Source organism: Budorcas taxicolor, chromosome 2, assembly GCF_023091745.1.
Source record: "Budorcas taxicolor isolate Tak-1 chromosome 2, Takin1.1, whole genome shotgun sequence".
Taxonomy (NCBI): domain Eukaryota; kingdom Metazoa; phylum Chordata; class Mammalia; order Artiodactyla; family Bovidae; genus Budorcas; species Budorcas taxicolor.
This window is the reverse complement of record NC_068911.1, coordinates 40,355,817-40,382,518: the sequence shown is the minus strand read 5'-3', so window position 1 is coordinate 40,382,518 and position 26,702 is coordinate 40,355,817. Positions and strand designations below refer to the sequence as shown.

Sequence of the window (26,702 nt, the reverse complement as noted above, 5' to 3'; positions counted from 1 at the left end):
TCTGTCTGTCTGGATTCTAGAATCCGGAAGAGAGCATCTGGGTCAGAGCCCTGCGGTGGTTCCAAGGCATTCTGCAGAGTCTCCAGCAGCGGTGTTGGGATGTGCTGACCTTGCTGCGGGAGAAGGCGGTGGCCCTCCTAGAGGCCATCTGCAGTGCGGTAAGCACCGTCCACAGAGTGCTGAGGGGTTTCTGCTCCTCTGTGGGGCAGCTGTTCTCAGAAGCCTCATCCAAGTCTAGGAACCCATGCTGTGGGTTCTCCCAAGTCTGCTGTTGCTTATTTGACATATGCTTTCTCCTGGAAACGTTCTTCCCAGGAGTCTTGCAGGAGTCTTATACCTAAACCTGTGACGTGTGGGGGCTCCTGTAGCCCTGTCTTCCTCCCCACCTAAACGACTGAACCTCCTAGCCCCAGGCTCAGAGCTTTCCCTTCCAGCTGTGCCCAAGAAACACCTCTACTTTCCAAATCCAGTTGCCCTTCAAGGATCTCAGAAGTCCCACTGTGTCCCCAAATTCCTATGCTGAAGTCCTCTGAATGCCACGTCATCTGGAGGTGGTCTTTACAAGGAATCAAGGTAAATGAGGTCCTTGGGTGGGCCCTAATCCATTATGACTGGTGACCTTATGAAAATGGGGGATTAGGAGACACATGCTCGTCTGGAGAGGGGCTGTGTGGATGTGGAGATGGCTGCCTACAAGCCTAGGAGAGACCTGGAACACAGGCTTCCCTCGGGGCTCTCAGAGGAACCATAGCTCCTGACACCTTGACCTCAACTTCTAGGCTCCACTGTGAGAGAATAAATGTGTGTTGTTGATACACGGCCCTGTGGTTCTTTGTTATGGTGGCCCTGGGCCTGGAAGACATACGAGAAGGCCATGGAGGTGCTGGGCTGAGAGAGGCTGTTGCCTCAGCAAGGAGGCTGGCCAGGCTGGGAGCGACAAGCCCTGTGGGCCAGCCCAGGGCAGGGAGACACCTGCCCCTTCGCTTTGGATTGAGGGGTCCCCAGAGGGCTTAGCGCCCAGACGGCCTTCATTCCCTGCTGAAGGCCCCTGTCTGTGTGTCAGGCAGCCCAGGCCCCTCCTGTCAGCAACTGTGCCAAGCTGTTTGGGTCTTTAGGGACGGGCCCCACCGTCCACCCCGGGACGCTGAACCCCAGCCTGCCTCTCCAGGCCCTCTGGGATGTTTGTCACCCTGTCCTGCTTCTGTGAAATCCCAAGCAACCCACATTGCTGGGGACCCCAAATCAGCCCTGAGACCACCCATGATCACCGGGCCCCAAGTCCTGGGTGACATCCCTGGTCACACATAGATGATGCTACACAGTCGGCCGGCATGCACCTTCTTTCCGGTCAGCACACCGGAACCAGAACTGCCCACTTTCAGGGGGAAACCCTCGTGCATCTGAAACACCTCTGTGCTCCTCCATACCTGAGCCTCTGCCGTCCTCTCAGGAACTGCTTGGCTGGTGGGAGACTGCGGACTGGCCCCTCTCAGCCTGGGCTCACTGCTTCCTCAAGGTTCCTGGGTGATGAGTGGGTGGGACCTGGGCCACCTATTGACCGCCCCCCACCCCAGACTCATCACAGAATCCAGGATCTAAATCAGTGCCGGACTCTCTTCTTTTGCGGAGAAGGCGATGGCACCCCTCTCCAGTACTCTTGCCTGGAAAATCCCATGGACCGAGGACTCTGGTAGGCTGCAGTCCATGGGGTCGCAAAGAGTCGGACACTACTGAGCCACTTCATTTTCATTTTCCACTTTCAGTCATTGGAGAAGGAAATGGCAACCACTCCAGTGGTCTTGCCTGGAGAATCCAAGGGACAGGGGAACCTGGTGGGCTGTCGTCTATAGGTTGCAGAGAGTCGGACACGACTGAAACGACTTAGCAGCAGTAGCAGGGTCCCAGTGGTGGGAGGTAGCGCGGGGCATGCGCAGCTCGCCTTACCCGCCCCCGCCCCGCCCGCAGGCCCGCAGTTCTGGTCGTTCCAGGACCGGCTGCTAGAGGGCGCCGCGTGCCCGCTCACCGAGCTGGCGCTGCCCCCCGGGGAGAAGGTGGACGCTGTGTCTCCTGGCGGCTCAACCGGAAGACCTACCTGATCCCGGGGCGGCACTACTGGCGGTAGGACCAGGCTGCGGCGCTCCAGGACCCCGGGTACCCGCGCGACCTGAGCCTCTGGGAGGGCGCGCCGCCGGCCCCCGACGATGTCACCGTCAGCACCACGGGTGGGAGAGCTCGCGCTCCTGGGGGTCCGGGCGATGGGGGCCCAGGGGCCGTGGGGTGGCGGGACCTGCAGAGCCCGGGGTTGGGGGGAGAAGCGGTGCGGAGAGAGGGGTTTGGAGGATCGGCAGGCGTGGACCAGCCCCTCAAACCTCTCCCTCCCCGCAGGTGACACCTAGTTCTTCAAGGGCGTCCACTACTGGCGCTTCCACAAAGGCAGCATCAAAGCCGAGCCAGACTCCCCCAACCCAAGGGGCCCAAGTTCCTGGACTGCCCCGCCCCCAGTGTGGGCCCTCGGGCCCCCAGACCCCCCAGAGCGACCCATAAGCCCGGAGACTGCGACTGTCAGTGCGGGATCAGTCAGGCTGCAGAGCGGCCTTCGGTGCCCCTCCTGCCTCTTCTGTCCCTGCTGGTGGGGGGCCTGTCCTCCCCCTGAGGGGGACCTGCGGCTGCGTGGAAGGAAACGGATCGCCCACGGGGCCCCCGCGGGTTGTGGCTGTGGGAAGTCTGTCCCAGGGGCGGGGCTCAGCCAGGATGCAGCGGGGGTGCCCATGGAGGAAAGTCAGGAGGGCGGAGACAACAGGGCTGGCCTTGGAACTGAATGCCCTGAGTGCGGCCTCCTGGGCCTTCCTCCCCTGCCCCTGGCCATGACCCCGCAGGACTCTCCGTTTCGGGGAACACCTGGCCTTTTCCGGAGCTCAGGCGGCTGAATTCCTGCAGCCCCGCCCCACCTGCCAACAGCAGCTGTCCCAAGTGCTTGGCTCTTTACAGGACAGCCCCATCCCGCCTTAATGAGCCAGCTCTCCAGCTCTACTCTAATGTTTCTCTTCCTGTCCTGACTCCATGAAATGCCAATCGAAGCACATTGGTGGGGTCCCAAACCCAGCTCTGAGACCACCCCTGAGCATGTGTCCCAAGTCCAGGGTGACATCCGTGGTTCACACGTGGGTGATGCTCCTGAGACGGCTCCTGTGGCCCATCCTTGGTTGGTCAGCACGCTGGTACCAGAGCTCCCCACATTCAGTAGGATACACTCCTGCTCCTAAAACACCTCTCCCACCTCCACACCTGAGCCTCTACGCCCCCTCCAGAACCCCTTGGCTCCCATCAGCTCGATGCTGGTGGGAAGACAGTGGACTGGTCCCCTCTCGGCCTGGGGTCACTGCCTCCTCAGTGCTCCTGGGTGACAAGTGGGTGGAATCTGGGCCACCTCAATGACTCCCGTCCGCACTGAATTCAGGATCCAAATACATGCCTCTGCAACTCTGCTTCTGGAATAGTCCACACAGGATGACCCAGGAAGGGAGTTGCCTGGTGGTCCCCTGGTTAGAATCTGGTGCTCTCACTGTCATGGCCTGAGTGAAATTTTGAGTCCCAGAACTAAGATCCTTCAAGCCATTCGGTATGGTGCAAGAAAAGAGAGAATGACCTAGGGAACTGTAAAAATGCAGATTCCATGTCTTCACTATGAATCCTCACTCTGGGTCTGGGGCCAGGAATCTGCATTTGAACAAACTGGGTGGTTGATGTGGGGACGGCTGCGGGTGGCCCCGACCTGCAAGGGACCAGGGCCAGCAGCTGCTCTCTCTGGTCTCTGTCTTCTGACTCGTGTGTCCCCTCCATGTTCTCCACCCAGGGGCCACCCTCTTCCTGTGTTTACAGAGCCCACTCATGGCCTGGGTGAGAGAGGTTCACCCCCATGGCTGGAGTCACATACCCACCCTTTCTTAATGTGTCACCAGCCTCAGCGGGCCCACAGTGCTGCAAGAGCTGACCCAGGGGCATGGAGCCCAGCGTGGTCTCGACCAGGCCCGAAAGAGGATGATAGCCAGGTGTCTTCAACCAGCCAGGGTCCTGGGAATTCAAAGGCACCAGAAGCCATGTGGGCCTCTGTCAGGACCCTTTCTAAGTATGAGGAGGAAGAAACTTGTATTCAAAAAGCATATCAGTCCTGAAGCAGGACAATAAAAATAACAGGAGAGAAAACCCTTCATTTCCTCGGAGCAGTGATGGAGCCCCAAGGTTAAGTTTGGAAGCAGGAACGTGACAGACCCGAATCACTGTTTTACAGAAGAGGCTGCAGTCGAGTATTGAACGGGGACAGGGTGGCTGAGAATGAGCTGGGGGGCAACCAAAAGTTGGTTGGAGGGGCCCAGAGAGGGATGTCCCCTGTGACATCTGAGGCCCGTTTCGGTGCAACAATGGACACTTCTCCAGCCTCTCAGACTTCATGAAGTCTGCTTCACAAAATTGCCACATCACATTGAATTATATCAGTTAAAGATTTATAATCTTTCTGAATTATATCATTAAAGAATAGAACAGTTCCAGGAGTTGGTGATGGACAGGAAAGCCTAGCATGCTGAAGCCCTTGGGGTCGCAAAGAGTCGGAAATGACTGAGTGACTGAAATGAACAAAACAGTCCCAAGAAACAATGTAAACGCTTTTGTGTTTCAAAGTAATCTATCAGAAAAATGAAAAGACAACCACAGATGGGAACAAATATTTTGCAAACAATGTATCTGATAAGGGATTGGTATACAGAACATAAAACTCTTCTGACAACTTAAAAAGACAAATAACCCAGTTTTAAAAAGTGCTGAGGATCAGTGTATACATTTCTCCAAGAAATCTATAAATGTGGTCCACACACATATGAAGGGATGCTCAACATCATTTGTCTCTGGGGAAATGCAAATAAAAATCAGAGTGAGATACCTCTTCATGCCCACTAGGATGCCCAGAATCAAAAAGTTGTGATCATAAGGCTGATGAGGATCAGAGAAATTAGAACTGTGATATACTGGTGCTGGCAATGTGAAATGGTTTTATGACCTTGGGAAATAGTCCAGTGGTACCTCAAAATGCTGAAAGCAGACTTAGGGGTGGCCTGGTAGTGGGCCCTGGAGGATGATGGCTTAGGGGTGGAGAATGGCTGCTTGTGGTTGTTAGGCAGTTAGAATAGGAAAGAGGAGTCCAGAATGGCAGTGGCTAAAAGACAAGGAAGGGAGAAGCCAGCGAAAACAGCAAAGGAAGGTGGGAGGAGCGGAGTGAGGACCTCAGGTGGAGCAAACAGCACTCCTGGCTGCCCGCTTACACGGGGCAGGCCCGGGGGAGGAAAAGACATGTGAGGAGAGGGGCCAAAGGGCGGGGTCTCTCCCCTGCGCGCTGCTGCGCTCCCCCACTCTCTTCTCTTCGCGTCTTCGGGTCGGCATGCCCTCACGCCTCGGGGATGGATTTCCCTGCTATTTTCTAAATAAAAGAGAGCTGTCACGCTGATCTGTCTAAGAGCTATTACACGGTCTGTCCAAGAGCCGAGAGCTGTGCCGCGCCGAGGGCTTTAATGTCCGTCACTCCAAATCTCTGTTGTGACGAGACAGAACCGGGGAACATACACTCGCCTGACAAGGTGATCGAAAGTATTCTGAAATTAATTGTGGTGATGGTTGCATAGGTTTCTGCATTGAACTGGGCACTTTCCTGGGTGAATTGTCTGGTATGAGAATTATATGTCAACAAAAATTGTGAAGAAAAGGGCTGAGTCCGCAATGAAACATAAAATGCCTTCAGATGATTGTACTCTGGAGAAAGGCATGGAGGGACTGAGCATCCCGTCTTAGGGGCCAGGTTTCTGGAAAGGAGACCCGGAAATGTGACTTGCCGCTGAAACAGGATCAGCTCCCTGTCTCCCTCCTGGCCTGGAATTCATAGGAGGCTCAGGGAAGGATCTGGTTTTCCTGGGTGTGGAAAGGCAGTCTCAGACAATTGAATGGGCTCCGAAGGGGCAGAGGATGCCGGCTGGGGTCTGGTGAACCCAAGAGAGACTTTCCCCGAGGAGTGGGTTTTGTAGGTCTCTCCCTCTGGGGCCCACACTGATAGCCCCTTACAGAGCCTGGTTCCTGCACAAGGATATTAGAGGTTGACTTGTCTTTCCCCAAATTCCTATGCTGAAGTCCAAATCACCAGCACCTTGGAATGTCACCTTACCTGGAGGTGGGTCTTTATGGGGAATCAAGTTAAAATGAGATCTTTAGGGTGGGCCCTAATCCATTACGACTGGTGACGCTATGAAAATGGGGAATTAGGAGACAAATACTTGTCTAAGGTTGGTGCCATGTAGACATAGAGACAGCTGTCTACACACCTAGGAGACAAGCCTGGAAATCATGCTTCCCTCAGGGCTCTCAGCGGAGCTGAACTTGCTGACACCTTGATTTCAACATCTAGGCTCCACTGCGCTGTGTGTACTTCGTCGCTCAGTCATGTCTGATTCTTCCTGACCCCATGATTGTAGCCCACCAGCCTTCTCTATTCATGCGGATTCTCCAGGTAAAACTCCTGCAGTGGGTTGTCATCGCCTTCTCCAGAGGATCTGCCCAACCCAGAAATTGAACCCAAGTCTCCTGTATAGGCGGGAGCCACCGACTGCACCACCAGGGAAGCCCAAGAATACTGGAGGGGGTAGCTTATCCAGGGGGTAAGCTTACCCCCTTCTCCAGGGGGTTTTCCCGACCCAGGATCCAATCCAGGTCTCCTGCATTGCAGGCAGATTCTTTACCAGCTGAGCTACCAGGGACGCTCCTATGGGTTGTTAGGAATCCTCAATGGTCAACCCAACTTACCTGCAGGCAGGTTTAGTTTTTCAGTTTGAATTAATCAGCTGCTAGCATTTTCAATGTGAATTAGTTACCAACGTTCCACAAGAACAGGTTTCCTGTTTTACTCTAACATCTGGGATTTTAAGTTTTATTCAATTATAATTAAACAGGTGAATACGCTGGAGGATATTGTACTGATCACCGGGGTAGACTCGAGAGGAGAAATCACTCCAGGGTGAGACTGGTTGGCCTTGCCCACAGTTGGCTCTAACAGCTGTCTTTCCCCCACAACACACACACACACACACACACACACACACACACACACACACACACACACAGGCTCACTGCACTGGGAGAGAACAAACGTGTGTTGCTGAGACCCGGGTGTGTGGCTCTTTGTTATGGCAGCCCTGGGTCTCTAAGACAGACACAAGGCCATGGCTGTGTTGGGCTGTGAGGGGCTGTGGTCTCAGGGGGAGGTGGGCCAGGCTGCGAGAGTCAAGCCCTGTGGGGATGGCCAGGGCCAGGGAGACTCCTGCCACTGTAGCTTGGGACTGAAGGGCTCCCCATGTGGCTAGGAGATCCTGATCATTGGGGTCAGTTGGTCAGCAAGGCTCCCTTCAGACCGTCCTGGGCCCCATCCTGTGTGTCAGGCAATCAGGCCTGGCCCCTGCCCTGGATGCCGGGGCCCTAGGGAGAGTCTCCACCCCAGGGCCCTGCAGGTCCTGTGACTTCCTGAGGGCAAGGCGGCTACAGAAGCTTCTCTGGATGTGGAGTGGGGTGCAGTCTGTTCGAGGGCCCTGGTCGGCTCCCCCCGAAGCTTCCTCAAACTATTGTCCCAAGTCTGGACTTTCCCTGGTCCCTCGCTGTGCTCGAACCAATGGTGTGGGGGTATGGCCCAAGCTGGGCTCAGAGATCCCAACCCAGCTCAGGGAGGAGAGACACTGACCCCTGGACCCTGGGTGTAAGGGACACGCCCTCCCCGCCCCAGCCCTTCGGACCTCTGGCTCCATGTCATCCCGTCCTTCTGACTCCCCCCGACCCCCCTCGGTTTCTGCTTCTATTTCTGTCTCAGTTTCTGTCTCAAACACACACAACCGACCCTGCCCCCTCCCCCAGCAGGGCTCCACCCTCTCCGCCCCTCCCTGGCCGGCTGTTAAGTGGCTGGGGCTCAGCGGGCAGCCAGGCAGTGCTCAGCTGGAGCTCTGGCTACAGGATCTCAGGTGAGGGGCTCTGGGGAGCCCGGTGTGGGGGTGGGGGAGATCACAGGCAGAGGACCCTCCAGGGTGGTGGGCGAGCCCGCTTCACTGAAGCACGTTTCCTCCCACTCTTCCTGCACCAGGTCCCAGCGGGAGGACCCTAATCCACCATGGGCTTCGCTAAGGTGAGTGACAACGAGAGACCAGGGAGACTGGGCCTGTGGTCTCAGTTGCCGCCGGTCCCGGCTCCTACCGGCTCAGCCCCGGCCCTGCTGACTGCTCTGCACACAGCAGCCTAGTCCCACCCTCCCTGGGCGCAGGGGTGGCCACAGGGAAAGTGAAAGTTGAGTAGCTCAGTGGTGTCCGACTCTTTGCGAACCCGGGAACTGTAGCCCACCAGGCTCCCCTGTCCATGGGCTTCTCCAGGCAGGGATACTGGAGCAGGTTGCCATTTCCTTCCCAGTGGGGAAGCAGAGGGTCAAAACAAGGGACCCGTGCCATCAAAGTGCCCAGTCTCACAATGAAGCTGGTCGACCGCTCCGCTGCAGGGTCAGAGGCCGGGAAGGCTGGCCGCTGTCACCGTTAGTGCCTCAACAGGAGAGGACAGTGCCAGTTCCTCCCTGGTCAGCTTTCAGTGGGACCACAGAGGGCTAGGCATCTGGGAACCAGGTGGACCGCCTATTCCAGGGCAAGGGTCCTCCTTGGTCGGGGGGTGGTTCTGTAAAACAGGTCTCGGTGGTTACAAGACCAGAAACTGAGGTTCAATGTTACCTCCACAAGGAGTCCCATATGACCAGGCTTCTCTGAGGAGCAACCTGGTAAGAAGCTCATCCCCATGAATAGCTGGGGGCTCGGGAGGCCTGGGTTCTGCTGGGTGACGCCGACAATAAGGCCCACCTGGGACCCAGCAGGGAGAAGAACCGAGCTTCTTTTACTCAAGTCCATCTCTGTTCACAGTACAACTGTGTGGATGATTTCTGGGATAAGATGGGAAATGAACCAGAAGAAGCACAGGTGGGTCAGTGTGCCCCACCCCCGACCCTCCCCAGTGTGAGGGAGGAGGGGTGGGATCACAGTCACGGTGATGATGAGGGTCACAGCTCAGCCCCCAGTCCGTACACTGGACAAACGCACACCTGTGTGGCAGGTGAGTGTACAGGGAGGAGATACGGAGGCCCAGGGATGCTGAGGGCGGCATGTAGACCACAGGGCAACAGGGCAGGGCAGGGATGCCAGAGCATGGTCCCCAGGTTGAGGGTAGGCTATTGGTGTGACTGAGCAGAGATGAGAACTAGCTGGGGCTTGGGATTCAGGGTGAAAGTGAGAGAGGGTGGGGGTGTTTGAAACAGTGTTTTTTTCCCACCAGATGGAGGCAGCCCTAGCAGAGACAGAGGTGAGTTTGGACCTTGCCCCCTGCTAAGGGTAGTCCTCAGAGTTGGATCAGCCAGGGTATGGGGTCTGAGGCCCTGGCTCCCTTCAGACTCACCTGGATGCATGGGAGGCCACAGTGGGGACCACTGACCTCAGCAGCGAGGCAGGAGTGCAGACTGCACACTTCCTCTCCCCAGGAGGAACTCAGCAAGGATGTCTGTGAATTCATAGAAGATCACATTCAAGAGAACCTTCCCGTGAGTTGGAGCCACTGTCTCGGCACCTTCTTTCCCCTCCCCACTGGTCTCTCTTGTCCTTGGGGCTGCTGCGTGTGCACAGAGCTGCCTGGAGTCAGGGATGAAGAGGGGGGTCCCTGAAATCTCAGGTGGTGCAGCCTTGAGGGCATCATCCTCCCCACTCAGCGCACGGTGGCCAGAGACCTGGACTCAGCTTCCTGCCTCAAGAGCACCATGGCCCTGTTGCTGGGTTCAGAGGCCGACCACCTGCAGGCAGGTACAACCAAGCACCGGGGTTCCTTCTTCGAGGGGAACCGAGGGGCCAGGCCCAGTCCCTGGGAGAAGTCCTCATGTCTGTGGAGCTGTTGGGCTCTTGGCAGGCAGTTTGGGTTGGGCTGGGCTGGGCTGGGCTTCTGAGTCCCAGCTTTTCCCAAGGTCTGGGAGGCCTTGGTCAGGTCAGGAAGGAATGGGGTCTGCCTCGTCCAGGGCGGGTCCCTGAAAGGCCCCCATCCCTGCAGGCATCCCTGCAGGCATCCCTGCAGGAATCCCTGCAGGAGTCCAGTCCCTTGCTTCAGCAAGCACGGCAAGAAGTACGCCGCAGAATCCAGAGACCCTCAGTAACTGCCTCTCTGGAGGTCCAGAACCCAGAAGAGAGCATCTGGGCCAGAGCCCTGCGGCGGTTCCAAGGCATGCTGCGGAGTCTCCAGCAGAGGTGTTGGGATGTGCTGACCTGGCTGTGGGAGAAGGCGGCGGCCTGCCTGGAGGCCGTCTGCAGTGCGGTGAAGGCCCTTTGGGGAGTCCTGACGGATTTCTGCTCCTCTGTGGGGCAGCTCTTCAGAAACCTCATCCAGTTCTAGGTGATCCAGGTGGTTCTGGAGGAACTCCACCTCATCCAGAAGGCCCTGCATGATCCCCTTCCCGGAAACCATCTTCTGAAGCGACCTTTACTCTCCTGCTTGCCCTTAACCAATCCTTTAACTGACCTCACCTCCTGTCTGCAGGGACGACACTGCAGCATCAGGCCAGGTTTCCCTTCTCCAGGTCTGACCTGTCTGTCAGGGACGGGATGTTCTGCTGACCCAGGGATATGGGAGTGGCTTGGAAGCCCGGAGGCCCCAAGGACCAAGGGGCCTTCTGTGGCTCAGCACGCCTCGGTGTCTCTGCCTGTCGCTCGGGACCCTGTCAGATGGGGCACTGAGCTGATTCTCAGCGAGGTGGTCCCGTGAGGGCCGGCTGTGGGTCTCACAGGAGGAGGCAGTTGTGGACCCTAACCCTGACATCACCACCTTAGTGCCCTGATCATCCTAGGGCACCCAGCTTGCTATCAGCTCAGGCCCCAGCAGGGCAGGAGACCTGGAGGAAGGCTCTCCCTGTCTCCTGGGCCTGCGCCTTCCTGTGTGAGGAGGACAGCAGCCTGTCTGGGAGTTCCTTGTGGCAGAGCCCCATTCCGGCCACACCCTTCCTCCTTCCCTTCCAGGGGGTCCCTCTGACAGGCCTGACACTGGAAGGCCTACCTCTGGCCTGAGTTCCCTGCTGCCAGGAGCCTCTCACTGCCAGGCCCTGAGCAGCCTTGGCTTCCTGGCCCTGTCCCTGCCTCACCTCCCCATCAGTATTCAAGTCACTCAAACTTTCCCTTGTGTTCTCCGGTGACCCTGTGCTAAACATCCACTTGACTATTTTCTTTTTTTCTTTTTAGGTAATGACCTTACAACTGATATATTACTTTTCACGATGGTGACCTTACTCAGTTGATATAAGTAGTAAGGTTTTTTTGTTTAATGTTATATTTCTTCCCCATTTCAACATCCATGTGAGTTTGGTTTTTATTGTTGTTGTTGGTTTTAGATTAAATCTTTTCTCCATTTCAATGTAAGTTACATGAAATACATTTTCTAAACATTTCCCCTCCCAAAGAAATGTTTCAGTTTTGGGGCAATGATATGTGATATGTGCATGTACCGTATAAACTCGGGAGGTAACAGAACAAAATCCCATAAAAATATGGAGGAGAGAGTCCCCCATGGTGCAGGAGGGAGTGATGGGAATGGAACAGGTCTAATTTCCAGGGATTCTAGGCACAGGTTTCTTTCTTCCTATGGAGAATTCTGGAAAAAGGAAATATTACTTTGTAAATATCAGTCATCTCAAGTCTTTGACCTTTTAACTAGCACATGGAAATTATAGACAGCAGTTCTGGGTGGGTTATTTGCTGTAAGGAAGACGTTTTGTACTCCGTTTAGCATAGGATATCCATATGAAACGGTTAGGTGGTATTTCATGGGATCCTAGGAACTCTGGTCCTTTATGTCTCAGGTCAGAAAGAATTCAGTGAGAGGCGAAAGGAGCCTGGCAGCCTACAGTCCACGGGATGGCACAGAGTCGGACACAACTGAATACCTAAGGCTCTCACTGACCTGTAGACCCTGTCTCGTCTGTAGGATGCTGCTCAGCATCTCCTCGCCTGTGCAATAGTGACTGGCTGCTGCCCAAGCGGCCCTCCCTCCCTCCGGGGTCTCTGCACATGCTGCTCCTTCTGCCTGGGATGCCCTCCTTTTTCTTCGGGGCAGCCCTGGCCCTCTATTTCACACCACGTGCCCTCAAGGCCCCACCACGTTCCCTGGCACATGGGTGGGGCTCAGGAAATGATCGCGCCTTGCTGTGCTGTGCTCTGTCGCTCTGTCGTGTTCGCCTCTGCAGCCCTGTGGACTGTGGCCCACCAGGCCCCTCTGTCCATGGGATTTCCCAGGCAAGGATACACGAGTGGGGTGGCATTTCCTCCTCCAACGGATCTTCCGAGCCCAGGCACTGAACCCAGGTCGCTCGCATCTCCCTCATTAGCAGTCAGATCCCTTACCATTAGCGCCCCCCACGCTGTGGGTTCTCCCAGTTCCTCAGTGTCTTAGCTGCCCTGTCCTCTCTCCTGGAAATGTCCTTCCCAGGAGTCTTGCAGGAGTCTTATACCTTAACCTGTGACATGTGGGGGCTCCTATAGCCCTGACTTCCTCCCAACACCTAAACCACTGAACCTCCCAGCCCCAGGCTCAGAGCTTTCCCTTCCAGCTGTGCCCAAGAAACACCTCTACTTTCCAAATCCAGTTGCCCTTCAAGGATCTCAGAAGTCCCACTGTGTCCCCAAATTCCTATGCTGACGTCCTCTGAATGCCACGTCATCTGGAGGTGGTCTTTACAAGGAATCAAGGTAAATGAGGTCCTTCGGGTGAGCGCTAATCCATTATGAGTGGTGACCTTATGAAAATGGGGATTAGGAGACACATACACGTCTGAAGAGGATGCTGTGTGGATGTGGAGATGGCTGCCTACAAGCCTAGGAGAGACCTGGAACACAGGCTTCCCTCGGGGCTCTCAGAGGAACCATAGCTCCTGACACCTTGACCTCAACTTCTAGGCTCCACTGTGAGAGAATAAATGTGTGTTGTTGATACACGGGCCTGTGGTTCTTTGTTATGGTGGCCCTGGGCCTGGGAGACATACGAGAAGGCCATGGAGGTGCTGGGCTGAGAGAGGCTGTTTCCGCAGGCCAGAGCAGGGAGACAGCTGCCTCTTCACTTTGGATCGAGGGGCCCCCGGAGGGCTCAGCGCCCAGACGGCCTTCATTCCCTGCTGAAGGCCCCAGTCTGTGTCTCAGGCAGTCCAGGTACCTCCTGTCAGAACAGTGCCATACTGTTTGGGTCTTTAGGGACAGGCCACACTGTCCACCCCCGGGATGCTGAACCCCAGCCTGCCTCTCCATGCCCTCTGGGATGTTTGTCACCCTGTCCTGCTTCTGCGAAATCTCAAGCAACCCACATTGCTGGAGACTCCAAATCAGCCCTAAGACCACCCCTGATCACCGTGCCCCAAGTCCTGGGTGACATCACTGGTCACACATAGATCATGCTCCACAGTCGGCCCCCGTGCACCTTCTCTCCGGTCAGCATACTGGAGCCAGAACTGCCCACTTTCAAAGGGACACTCTCCTGCACCCGAAACACCTCTCCATTCCTCCACACCTGAGCCTCTGCTGGCCTCTGGGGAACTGCTTGGCTCCCATCAGCTCATGCTGCGGGAAGACTGTGGACTGGCCCCCTCTCAGTCTGGGATCACTGCTTCCTCAAGGTTCTGGATGATGCGGGGGGTGGGGGGTGGGGGGGGACGTGGGCCACCTATTGACAGCCCCCCACCCCAGCTCATCACAGAATTCAGGATCTAAATCAGTGCCGGATTCTCTTCTTTTGCGGAGAAGGCGATGGCACCCCACTCCAGTACTCTTGCCTGGAAAATCCCATGGACGGAGGATCCTGGTGGGCTGCCGTCTATGGGGTCACACAGAGTCGGACACGACTGAAGCGACTTAGCAGCAGTAGCAGGGTCCCGGTTGGGGGTGGCTAGCGCGGGGCATGCGCAGCGCGGCTCACCCTCCCCCGCCCCGCCCGCAGGCCCGCAGTTCTGGTCGTTCCAGGACCGGCTGCTAGAGGGCGCCGTGCGCCCGCTCACCGAGCTGGGGCTGCTCCCCGGGGCGGAGGTGGACGCCGTGTCTCCTGGCGGCTCAACCGGAAGACCTTCCTGATCCGAGAAGACAGTACTGGCGCTACGACGAGGCGGCGGCGCGCCCAGACCCCGGCTACCCGCGCTATCTGAGCCTCTGGGAGGGCGCGCTGCCGCCCCCCGACGATGTCACCGTCAGCAACACGGGTGGGAGAACTCGCGCACCCGGGGTGCCGGGCGATGGGGGGCCAGGGGCCGTGGGGTGCTGGGCCCTGCAGAGCCCGGTGTCGGGGGAAAAGCGGTGCAGAGAGAAGGGTTTGGAGCATGGGCAGGCGTGGACCAGGCCCCCAAATCTCTCTGTCCCCGAAGGTCACACGTACTTCTTCAAGGGCGTCCACTACAGGCGCTTCCCCAAGGGCAGCATCAAAGCCGAGCCAGACTCCCCCATCCCATGGGGCCCCTGTTCCTGGACTGCCCCGGCCCCAGTGTAGGCCCGCGGGCCCTCAGACCCCCCAGAGCGACCCTTTAGCCCGGAGACTGTCAGTGGGAGATCAGTCAGGCTGCAGGACAGCCTTCGGTGTCCCTCCTGCCTCTTCTGTCCCTGCTGGTGGGGGGGGACCGGCGGCTGAGTCTAAGGGAGGGGATCACAAACGGGCCCCCCCCCCCAACCCCGGTTGTGGCTGTGGGAAGTCTGTCCCAGGGGCGGGGCTCAGCCAGGATGCAGCTGGGGATGCCCGAGGAGCTAAGTCCAGGAGGGCAGAGACACAGGGCTGGCCCTGGCACTGAACGCCCCCTGTGTGCGGCCTCCTGGGCCTTCCTCCCCTGCCCCTGGCCCTGATCCCGCAGGACTCTCCTTTTCCCGGAACACCTGGCCTTTCTCAGAGCTCAGGCAGCTAAGTCATGCAGCCCTGCGTCTCCTGCCAACAGCAGCTGTCCCAAGTGCTTGGCTCTTTACAGGAAAGCCCCACTGCCCACTGCCAGCTGAGCCGGCTCTCCAGCCTCTGCTCTAATGTTTCTCATCCTGTCCTGCCTCCATGAAGTGCCAATCGAAGCACATTGGTGGGGTTCCAGACCCAACTCTGAGACCACCCCTGAGCATCTGTCTCAAGTCCAGGGTGACATCCGTGGTTCACACGTGGGTGATGCTCCTGAGATGGCCCCTGTGGCCCATTCTTGGTTCTGGTCAGCACGCTGGTACCAGAGCCGCCCACATTCAGTAGGACAGCCTCCTGCTCCTAAAACACCTCTTCCACCTCCACACCTGAGCCTCTGCCGCCCCCTCCAGAACCCCTTGGCTCCCATCAGCTCGATGCTGGTGGGAAGACAGTGGACTGGTCCCCTCTCAGCCTGGGGTCACTGCCTCCTCAGTGCTCCTGGGTGACAAGTGGGTGGTACCTGGGCCACCTCAATGACCCCCTCCCCACTGAATTCAGGATCTAAATGAGTGCCTCTGCAACTCTGCTTCTGGAATAGTCCACACAGGATGACCCAGGAAGGGAGTTGCCTGGTGGTCCCCTGGTTAGAATCTGGTGCTCTCACTGTCATGGCCTGAGTGAAATTTCGAGTCCCAGAACTAAGATCCTTCGAGCCGATCAGTGTGGTTCAAGAAAAAGAGAGAATGACCTAGGGAACTGTAAAAATGCAGATTCCATGTCTTCACTGTGAATCCTCACTCTGGGTCTGGGGCCAGGAATCTGCATTTGAGCAAACTGGGTGGTTGATGTGGGGATGGCTGGGGGTGGCCGTGATCTGCAAAGGACCAGGGCCAGCAGCTGCCGTCTCTGGTCTCTGTCTTCTGACTCGTGTGTCCCCTCCATGTTCTCCACCCAGGGGCCACCCTCTTCCTGTGTTTACAGAGCCCACTCATGGCCTGGGTGAGAGAGGTTCACCCCCATGGCTGGAGGCACATACCCACCCTTTCTTAATGTGCCACCAGCCTCAGCGGGCCCACAGTGCTGCCCAGAGCTGACCCAGGGGCACGGAGCCCAGCGTGGTCACGACCAGAGGAGGATGACAGCCAGGTGTCTTCAACCAGCCAGGGACCTGGGAATTCGAAGGCACCAGAAGCCATGTGGGCCCCTGTCAGGACCCTTTCTAAGTATGAGGAGGAGGAAACTTGTCTTCAAAAAGCTTGTCAGCCCTGAAGCAGGACAATAAAAATAACAGGAGAGAAAACCCTTCCTTTCCTCGGAGCAGTGATGGAGCCCCAAGGTGAAGTTTGGTGGCAGGAACGTGACAGACCGGAATCCCTGTTTTACAGAAGAGGCTGCAATCGAGTATTGAAGGGGGACAGCGTGGCTGAGAATGAGCTGGGGGGCAACCAAAAGTTGGTTGGAGGGGCCCAGAGAGGGATGTCCCCTGTGACATCTGAGGCTCCTTTCACTGCAACAATGGACACTTCTCCGGCCTCTCAGACTTCATTAAGTCTGCTTCACAAAAATGCCACATCGCATTGAATTATGTTATTTAAAGAATGGGAAATAAGTGAGACAAATTATTAAAATAGAAACACTTAAAACTTTAGTATTTCAAAGGGCAACACCGGAAAAGTAAAAAGACACTCGGAGAATGGGGACAAACAATTGCAAATGATACATCTGGTAAGGGCATGGAGCAGGAAAACTTCTACCACCCTTGTGTGTGGTCGTGCACGCTCAATGCTGTGTCCGTGGCCCCATAGATGTAGCCCGCCAGGCTCCTCTGTCCATGGGGTTTTCCAGGCAAGAATACTGGGGTGGGTTGCCATGTCGTCCTCCCAGGGATTTTCCCTGACCCACGGATTGAACCTGGATCTCTCGCTCTGCAGGCAGATTCTTTACCACTGACCTACCTGCAAAACCTCGGGAAATAGGCTAGTGGTACCTCGAAAAGTTAAAAACAGACTTAGCAATGGCCTCGTGGTGGCCCTAGAGGGTGATGGCTCAGGGCTGCAGGATGGTTTTTGGAGATGATAAAAAGTGTTCTGACCTTGTTGGTGGTGATGGTTGATTAGTACTGTGCATTAAATGAGGCACTTTCCTGGGTGAATTGTATGATATGTGAATTACATCTCACTAAAACTCTATAAAGAAAAGGGTTCAGTCCACAGTGAGACACAGAAAGCCTTTCAGGAGGTGGCCCTCCTGAGACAGATGTGGAAGTCCCCAGTGTGGCGTCTCAGGAAGCCAGATCACCCGAGATACTACCTGGATATGAGGCGTGCAGCTGAAGCAAGTGAAAGCTGCTCAGCCTTGTGACTCTTTGCGACCCCATGGACTATGCAGTCCGTGGAATTCTCTGGGCCATGAGAGTGGAGTGGGTTCCTTTCTCCAGGGGGATCTTCCCGACCCAGGGATCGAACCCAGGTCTCCCACACTGCTGGCAGATTCTCTACCCTCTGAGCCACCAGGGAATCCTGCACCTGAAGCAAGAGCGCCTCTGTTGTCTCCCTCCCACCCTGAAGTTCTGAGCTGGCTCAGGGAAGGATCTGGACCTCCTGGGTGTGGGAAGGGAGTTTCAGAAAACTGAAGGGCTCCTAAGGGGCAGGGGATGCAGCTGGGGTCTGGTGGACCCAAGAGAGACTTTCCCTGAGGAGCAGGATTCGTAGGTTGTCCCCATGGCGTGCACACCGGTGGCCCATCAGGAGGCTGGTTACTCTTCAAGGATATTAGACACTGAATCATGTCTCCCTAAATGCACCCAGTGAAGTCCTAACCACCAGCACCTGGAGGTGGGTCTTTCCAGGGAATCAAGTTAGCCTGAGGTCCTTAGGGTGGGCTCTAATCCTTTATGACTTGTGACCTCTGAAAATGGAGAATTAGGCGACATATACTTGTCTAGGGATGGCGCCATGTAGACCTGGAGACAGCCGTGTACACGCCTAGGAGAGAAGCCTGGAACACACGCTTTCCTCAGGGCTCTCAGAGCAACCGCTGCCTGCGGATGACTTGATTTGAACTTCTAGACTTCACTGTGAGAGTAAATGTGTGTTGCTGAGTCCCGGGTCTGTGGCTCTTTGTTATGGCAGCCCTGGGTCTCTAAGACAGATGCCAGGCCATGGCTGTGAGGGGCTGTGGTCTCAGGAAAGGTGGGCCAGGCTGTGAGAGTCAAGCGCTGTGGGCTGGCCAGGGCATGGAGACCCCTGGCACGGTGACTGAGGACTGGGGGCCCGAGCAGGGCTCAGGAAACCCTGGTCAGCGGGGCCCAGACGGTCAGCAAGACTCCCTTCAGCCCCTTCTGAGGCCTGGCCCCTGCCCTGGATGCCGGCCCCGCGGGAGAGTCTCCAGCTCAGGGCCCCTGCAGGTCCTGTGACTTCCTGAGGGCAGGGCGGCTGCAGAAGCTTCTCTGGATGTGGAGTGGGGTGCAGTCTGTTCGAGGGCCTTGGTCAGCTCCCCCCGAAGCTTCCTCAAACTATCCTCGCAAGTCTGGACTTTCCCTGGTCCCTCCCCGTGCTCGAACCAATGGTGGGGGGTCTGGCCCAAGCTTGGCTCAGAGATCCCAACCCAGCTCAGGGAGGAGAGACACTGACCCCTGGACCCTGAGTGTAAGGGACACGCCCTCCCCGCCCCGGCCCCTCAGACCTCTGGCTCCATGTCATCCCCTCCTTCTGACCCCCCTTCTCCCCCGTCTGTTTCTGCTTCTATTTCTGTCTCAGTTTCTGTCTCAAATTTAACCAACCCTACCCTGCCCCCTCCCCCAGCAGGGCTCCACCCTCTCCACCCCTCCCTGACCGGCTCTTAAGTCACTGGGGCTCAGTGGGCAGCCAGGCAGTGCTCAGCTGGAGCTCTAGCTGCAGGATCTCAGGTGAGGGGCTCTGGGGAGCCCGGTGTGGGGGTGAGGAGACCTGCAGGCGGAGGACCCTCCAGGGTGGTAGGCAAGCCTGCTTCACTGAAGCACTTTTCCTCCCACTCTTCCTGCACCAGGTCCCAGCGGGAGCACCCTAATCCACCATGGGCTTCCATAAGGTGAGTGAGGACGAGGGATGAGGGGAGAGTGGGCCTGTGGTCTCAGTTGCCGCCTGTCCCGGCTCCCACCGGCTCAGCCCCAGCCCTGCTGACTGCTCTGCGCACAGCAGCCTCTGTCCCACCCTCCCTGGGCACTGGGGTGGCCACAGGAAAAGTGAAAGTTGAGTAGCTCAGTGGTGACTCTTTGTGAACCTGGGAACTGTAGCCCACCAGGCTCCCCTGTCCATGGGCTTCTCCAGGCAGAGACACTGGAGCGGGTTGCCATTTCCTTCCCAGTGGGGAAGCAGAGGGTCAAAACATGGGACCCGTGCCATCAAAATGCCCAGTCTCACAATGACCCTGGTCGAACACTCTGCTGTCACCATCCTGAAATTCTACATAATTGTTGACAAACACACTCCAGTTTCTTGGTGCTCTGAGCCCTTTCCTTAGGTAGCAGGTCCTGGCTGTGGGGCTGGGGCTCCTGCTGGGAGGTCAGTTTGGGGGGCAGCTCAGTTTGGGGGCCTGTGTTGGGACGGAGGAAGGAGCAATGGACCTTGGAGTGAGTGTAGGAATGAGAGTCGTCATGCTCGTGGGGGAGCCGACGTGGAGCGTCTGCAGAATCCCAGGAATCAGCCACCCTCGGGCTCCTTCTAATGCTTATTCCTATTTATTGAATTTCTTCTGTCTCTGAGGGATCTTGGTTGCAGCCTGTGGGGTCTAGTTGGCTGGCCAGGATTTTCAGAGAAAAGCTGAAAGCATTTCTCTCAGGGCCTGGATCAACAGCTGAAGCCACGCTGAGCTCAGAATCTATTCTTATTTTTTGGGGTGCCCTCCACCCTCTGTCCCACTCAACTACCTAGTTCTGAGGGTGACCAGATGCTCAGGGGCTCTGGGCCATGGCACACTGGTGTCTGGGCGTAGTTATCGCGGGGTGAGCCAGGCTGAGCAGCCTGGCCCAGTGAGAGGAGGATGTGGGCAGCAGAGTGTCCCCACGGCCCTGCGAGGTGTTTCCTTGCCCAGTCATGTGTGATGCTGGGCTGACAGGATGGGTCCCCCGGACACAGGGTGTCCAGACGGGAGCCCTGCACGTGCTGTGAGCCGCACTGACCTCGCAGGACCAGGAGGGCAGCGGGGACAGCGCCAGATTCCCGCCCTTAGGTGGAGTCTCCCGAGGGGTCGGTGGGGTGCCTCCCACCTCCGAGATGGAGTCAAGTGCCTGGAGGGAAAGGGGCTGGGGTCAGGGGCTCTGCAGGGTCAGAGGTCGGGAAGACTTGCCACTGTCACCGTTAGTGCCTCAGACAGGAGAGGACAGCGCCAGTTCCTCCCTGGTCAGCTTTCAGCAGGACCACAGAGGGCTAGGCATCTGGGAACCAGGTGGACCGCCTATTCCAGGGCAAGGGTCCTCCTTCGGGGGTAGGGGTGGTTGTGTAAAACAGGTCTCGGTGGTTACAAGACCAGAACCTTTGCTTCACGATTACCTCCACAGGAAGTCCCACATGACGCGGCTTCTCTGAGGAGCATGCTGGTAAGAAGCTCATCCCCACAAATAGCTGGGGGCTCGGGAGGTCTGGGTTCTACTGGGTGACGCCGACAATGATAAGGCCCACCTGGGACCCAGCAGGGAGAAGAACCGAGCTTCTTTTACTCAAGTACATCTCTGTTCACAGTACAACTGTGTGGATGATTTCTGTGATAAGATGGGAAATGAACCAGAAGAAGCACAGGTGGGTCAGTGTGCCCCAACCCCGACCCTCCCCAGTGTGAGGGAGGTGGTGTGGGTTCACAGTCACGGTGATGATGAGGGTCACAGCTCAGCACCCAGTCCTTACACTGGACAAACGCACACCTGTGTGGCAGGTGAATGTACAGGGAGGAGATACGGAGGCCCAGGGATGCTGAGGGCAGCGTGCAGACCACAGGGCAACAGGGCAGGGCAGAGCATGGTCTCCAGGTTGAGGGTTAGTTATTGGGGTGACTGAGCAGAGATGAGAACTAGCTGGGGCTTGGGATCCAGGGTGAAAGTGAGAGAGGGTGGGGGTGTTTGAAACAGAGTGTTTTTTCCCACCAGATGGAGGCAGCCCTAGCAGAGACGGAGGTGAGTTTGGACCTTGCCCCCTGCTAAGGGTAGTCCTCAGAGTTGGATCAGCCAGGGTATGGGGTCTGGGGCCCTGGCTCCGTTCAGACTCACCTGGATGCATGGGAGGCCACAGTGGGGACCACTGACCTCAGCAGCGAGGCAGGAGTGCAGACTGCACACTTCCTCTCCCCAGGAGGAACTCAGCAAGGATGTCTGTGAATTCATAGAAGATCACATTCAAGAGAACCTTCCCGTGAGTTGGAGCCACTGTCTCAGTGCCTTCCTTCCCCTCCCCACTGGTCTCTCTTGTCCTTGGGGCTGCTGCGTGTGCACAGAGCTCCCTGGAGTGGGGGATGAAGAGGGCGGTCCCTGAAATCTCAGGTGGTGCAGTCTTGAGGGCATCAGCCTCCCCACTCAGCGCACAGTGGCCAGAGCCCTGGACTCAGCTTCCTGCCTGATGAGCCCCATGGGCCTGGTGCTGGTTTCAGAGGCTCACCACCTGCAGGCAGGTACAACCAAGCACTGGGTTCCTTCTTCGAGGGGAACCAAGGGGCCAGGCCCAGTCCCTGGGAGAAGTCCTCGTGTCTGTGGAGCTGTTGGGCTGAAGGCAGGCAATTCTGGTTGGGCTGGGCTTCTGAGTCCCAGCTTTTCCCAAGGTCTGGGAGGCCTTGGTCAGGTCAGGACCAGGGTCTTCCTCGCCCTGGGCAGATCCCTGAAAGGCCCCCGTCCCTGCAGGAATCCCTGCAGGAGTCCAGTCCCTTGCTTCAGCAAGCACGGCAAGAAGTACGCCGCAGAATCCAGAGACGCTCAGTCTCTACCTCTCTGGAGATCCAGAATCCAGAAGAGAGCATCTGGGCCAGAGCCCTGCGGCGGTTCCAAGGCATTCTGCGGAGTCTCCAGCAGCGATGTTGGGATGTGCTGACCTGGCTGGGGGAGATGGCGGCGGCCTGCCTACAGGCCATTTCCAGTGCGGTGAACGCCATCTTGGGAGTGCTGACGGATTTCTGCTCCTCTGTGGGGCAGCTCTTCAGAATCTTCATCCAGGTCTAGGTGATCCAGGTGGTTCTGGAGGAACTCCACCTCATCCAGAAGGCCCTGCACGATCCCCTTCCCGGAAACCATCTTCTGAAGCGACCTTTACCCTCCTGCTCACCCTCGACCCATCCTTTAACTGCGCTCACCTCCTGTCTGCAGGGACGACACTGCAGCATCAGGCCAGGTTTCCCTTGTCCAGTTCTGACCTGTCAGTCAGGGACCGGGATGTTCTGCTGACCCTGGGATGTGGGAGAGGCTTGAAAGCCCGGAGGCCCCAAGGACCAAGGTGCCTTCTGTGGCTCAGCATTCCTCGGTGTCTCTGCCTGTCTCTCGGGACCCTGTCAGATGGGGCGCTGAGCTGATTCTCAGCAAGGGGGACCCCTGAGGGCCGGCTGTGGGTCTCGCAGGAGGAGGCAGTGGTGGACCTTGACCCTGACGTCAGCATCTTAGTGCCCTGATCATCCTAGGGCACCCAGCTTGCTATCAGCTCAGGCCCCAGCAGGGCAGGAGACCTGGAGGAAGGCTCTCCCTGTCTCCTGGGCCTGAGCCTTCCTGTGTGAGGAGGACAGCAGCCTGTCAGGGAGTTCCTTGTGGCAGAGTCCCATTCCGGCCACACCCTTCCTCCTTCCCTTCCAGGGGGTCCCTCTGACAGGCCTGACACTGGAAGGCCTACCTCTGGCCTGAGTTCCCTGCTGCCAGGAGCCGCCCACTGCCAGGCCCTGAGCAGCCTTGGCTTCCTGGCCCTGTCCCTGCCTCACCTCCCCATCAGTATTCAAGTCTCTCACACTTGCCCCTGCGTTCTCCGGTGACCCTGTGCTAAACCTCAGCTTGACTATTTTCTTTTTTTTTTACATAACGACCTTCCATCTGATATACTACTTCTCACGATGGTGATGTTACTCCGTTGATATAAGTAGTAAGGTATTTTTTGTTTAACATTAAATCTCTTCCCCATTTCAACATCCATATGAGTTTGGTTTTTATTGTTGTTGGTGGTGGTTTTAGAGTAAACATTTTCTCCATTTCAATGTAAGTTACATGAAATACATTTTCTAAACATTTCCCTCCCAAAGAAATGTTTCCGTTTTTGACCAATGATATTTGACATGTGCATGTACAGTATAAACTCGGGAGGTAACAGAACAAAATCCGATAAAAATATGGAGGGAAGAGTCCTCCATGGTGCAGAAGGGAGTAATGTGAATGGAATAGGTGTAATTTCCAGGGATTCTAGGCACAGGTTTCTTTCTTCCCATGGAGAGTTCTGAAACAAGGAAATATTACTTATGTAAATATCAGTCATCTCACTTCTTTGACCTTTTAACTAGCATAGGCAAATTATAGACAGCAGTTTTCAGCGGGTTATTTGGTGTAAAGATGTTTTGTACTCTGTTTAGCCTAGGGTATCCACTTGAAACCATTAGGTGGTATTTCCTGGGATCCGAAGAACTCTGGTCCTTTATGTCTCAGCTGAGAAAGAATTCAGTGAGAAGCGAAAGGAGCTTGGCAGCCTACAGTCCACGGGGTGGGACAGAGTCGGACACAACTGAGTACCTAAGGCCCTCACTGACCTGTAGACCCCATCTCGTCTGCAGGACGCTGCTCAGCATCTCCTCGCCTGCGCAATAGTCCCTGTCTGCTGGCCAAGCGCCTCTCTCTCCTGCCGGGGTCTCTGCACATGCTGCTCCTTCTGCCTGGGATGCCCTCCTTTTTCTTCGGGGCAGCCCTGGCCTCTATTTCACGCCAGGCGCCCTCAAGGCCTCAGAACTTTCCCTGGCACATGGGTGGGGCTCAGGAAATGATCGCGCCTTGCTATGCTGCGCTATGTTGCTCTGTCGTGTTCACCTCTGCAGCCCCACAAACTGTGACCCACCAGGCCCCTCTTGCCATGGGATTTCCCAGGCAAGGATTCCTGAGTGGGGTGGCATTTCCTCCTCCAAGGGATCTTCCGAGCCCAGGCACTGAACCCAGGTCGCTCGCATCTCCCTCATTAGCAGTCAGATCCCTTACCATTAGCGCCCCCCACACTGTGGGTTCTCCTAGTTCTTCAGTCTCTAAGCTGGCCTGTCCTCTCTCCCGGAAACGTCCTTCCCAGGAGTCTTGCAGGAGTCTTAAACCTAGACCTGTGACGTGGGGGTCCCGTAGCCCTGACTTCCTCTCAACACCTTAATGACTGAACCTCCTAGCCCCCGGCTCAGAGCTTTCCCTTCCAGCTGTGCCCAAGAAACACCTCTACTTTCCAAATCCAGTTGCCCTTCAAGGATCTCAGAAGTCCCACTGTGTCCCCAAATTCCTATGCTGAAGTCCTCTGAATGCCACGTCATCTGGAGGTGGTCTTTACAAGGAATCAGGGTAAATGAGGTCCTTGGGGTGGGCGCTAATCCATTATGAGTGGTGACCTTATGAAAATGGGGATTAGGAGACACATACACGTCTGGAGAGGATGCTGTGTGGATGTGGAGATGGCTGCCTACAAGCCTAGGAGAGACCTGGAACACAGGCTTCCCTCAGGGCTCTCAGAGGATCCATACCTGCTGACACCTTGACCTCAACTTCTGGGCTCCACTGTGAGAGAATAAGTGTGTGTTGTTGATACACGGGCCTGCGGTTCTTTGTTTTGGTGGCCCTGGGCCTGGGAGACATACGAGAAGGCCATGGAGGTGCTGGGCTGAGAGAGGCTGTTGCCTCAGCAAGGAGGCTGGGCAGGCTGGGAGCAACTAGCCCTGTGGGCCAGCCCAGGGCAGAGAGACAGCTGCCACTTCGCTTTGGACTGAGGGGCACCTGGAGGGTCATTGCCCAGATGGCCCTCATTCCCTCCTGAAGGGCCCAGTCTGTGTCTCAGGAAGCCCAGGCCCCTCTTGTCAGCAACTGTGCCAGGCTGTTTCGGTCTTTAGGAATGGGCCACACCGTCCACCCTGGGACAGTGAACCCCAGCCTGGCTCACTGGGCCCTCTGGGATGTTTGTCACCCTGTCCTGCTTCTGTGAAATCCAATCAACCCACATTGCTGGGGACCCCAAATCAGCCCTGAGACCACCCCTGATCGCCGTGCCCCAAGTCCTGGGTGACATCCCTGGTCACACATAGATGATGCTCCACAGTCGGCCCCCGTGCACCTTCTCTCCAGTCAGCAGACTGGAGCCAGAACTGCCCACTTTCAGGGGGACACTCTCCTGCACCTGAAACCCCTCTCCGCTCCTCCACACCCGAGCCTCTGACAGCCTTTCGGGAACTGCTTGGCTCCCATTAGCTCCTGCTGGTGGGAAGACAGTTGACTGGTCCCCTCTCAGTCTGGGCTCACTGCTTCCTCAGCGTTCCTGGGTGATGAGTGGGTGGAACCTGAGCCACTTCATTGACCGCCCCCCACCCCAGACTCATCAAATTATTCAGGATCTAAAAACCAGTGCCTCTGCAAATCTGCTTCTGGAATATTCCACACAGGATGACCCAAGAAGGTAGCTGCCTGGTGGTCCACTGGTTAGAATCCGGTGCTCTCACTGTCATGGCCTGAGTTAAATTTCTAGTCTCAGAACTAAGATCCCTCAAGTCACTTGATGTTGCAAAAAAAAAAAGAAAGAGAGAGAGAGAGCATGACGGTGGAAACTGAGAATGCATATTCCATGTCCTCATCTAAATCTACACTCGGGGTCTGGGGACGGGAATCTTCATTGGAACAAGCTGGGTGGGGGTGGGGGTGGGGCATGGTCCTCCTGGGCCAGCGAGCTGGGCCAGCAGCTGCATCTCTTTGTCTTGTAGCTTTTCTGTGTCTCTGACAATTTCTCTAACCTCTTCCTGTTTTTACAGAGCCCAGCTGCTGGCCTGGGTGAGAATGGTCACCCCCATGAGTGGAGGCACATACCCACCCTTTCTTAATGTGTCACCAGCCTCAGCGGGCCCACAGTGCTGCCCAGAGCTGACCCAGGGTCATGGAGCCCAGCGTGGTCACGACCAGACCAGAAGGATGACAGCCAGGTCTTCAACCAGCCAGGGACCTGGGAATTCAAAGGCACCAGAAGCCATCTGGGCCTCTGTCAGGACCCTTTCTAAGTATGAGGAGGAGAAAACTTGTATTCAAAAGGCTTGTCAGCCCTGAAACAGGACAATAAAAATAACAGGAGAGAAAAGCCTTCATTTTCTCGGAGCAGTGATGGAGCCCCAAGGTGAAGTTTGGTGGCAGGAACGTGACAGACCCGAATCACGGTTTTACAGATGAGGCTGGAATCTGGCATTGATGGGTGTCAGGGTGGCTGAGAATGAGCTGGGGGGCAACCAAAAGTGGGTTGGAGGGGCCCAGAGAGGGATGTCCCCTGTGACATCTGAGGCTCCTTTCACTGGGACAATGGACATTTCTCCAGCCTCTCAGACTTCATGAAGTCTAACAAAAATGCCACATCATACTGAAATATGTTTTTTAAAGAATGGAAAATGATACAAATTATTAAAATAGAAACACTTAAAACTTTAGTATTTCAAAGGGCAACACCGGAAAAGTAAAAAGACAACCCACAAAATGGGGACAAAAGTTTGCAAATGATTCATCTGATAAGGGCATGGAG

General features: G+C 56.4%; 1 protein-coding gene across 1 annotated transcript; it reads left to right on the top strand.

Moving 5' to 3' along the window:
* Positions 1 to 8,188: 8,188 nt before the first annotated feature.
* Positions 8,189 to 11,224, top strand: IL32 (interleukin 32). Its single transcript, XM_052652350.1, is given in 7 exon segments — positions 8,189 to 8,203; positions 8,567 to 8,652; positions 8,830 to 8,863; positions 8,865 to 9,032; positions 9,385 to 9,411; positions 9,587 to 9,646; positions 10,168 to 11,224. Coding segments are annotated over 7 exon segments (705 nt in total). The 3' UTR covers positions 10,483 to 11,224.
* Positions 11,225 to 26,702: the final 15,478 nt, after the last annotated feature.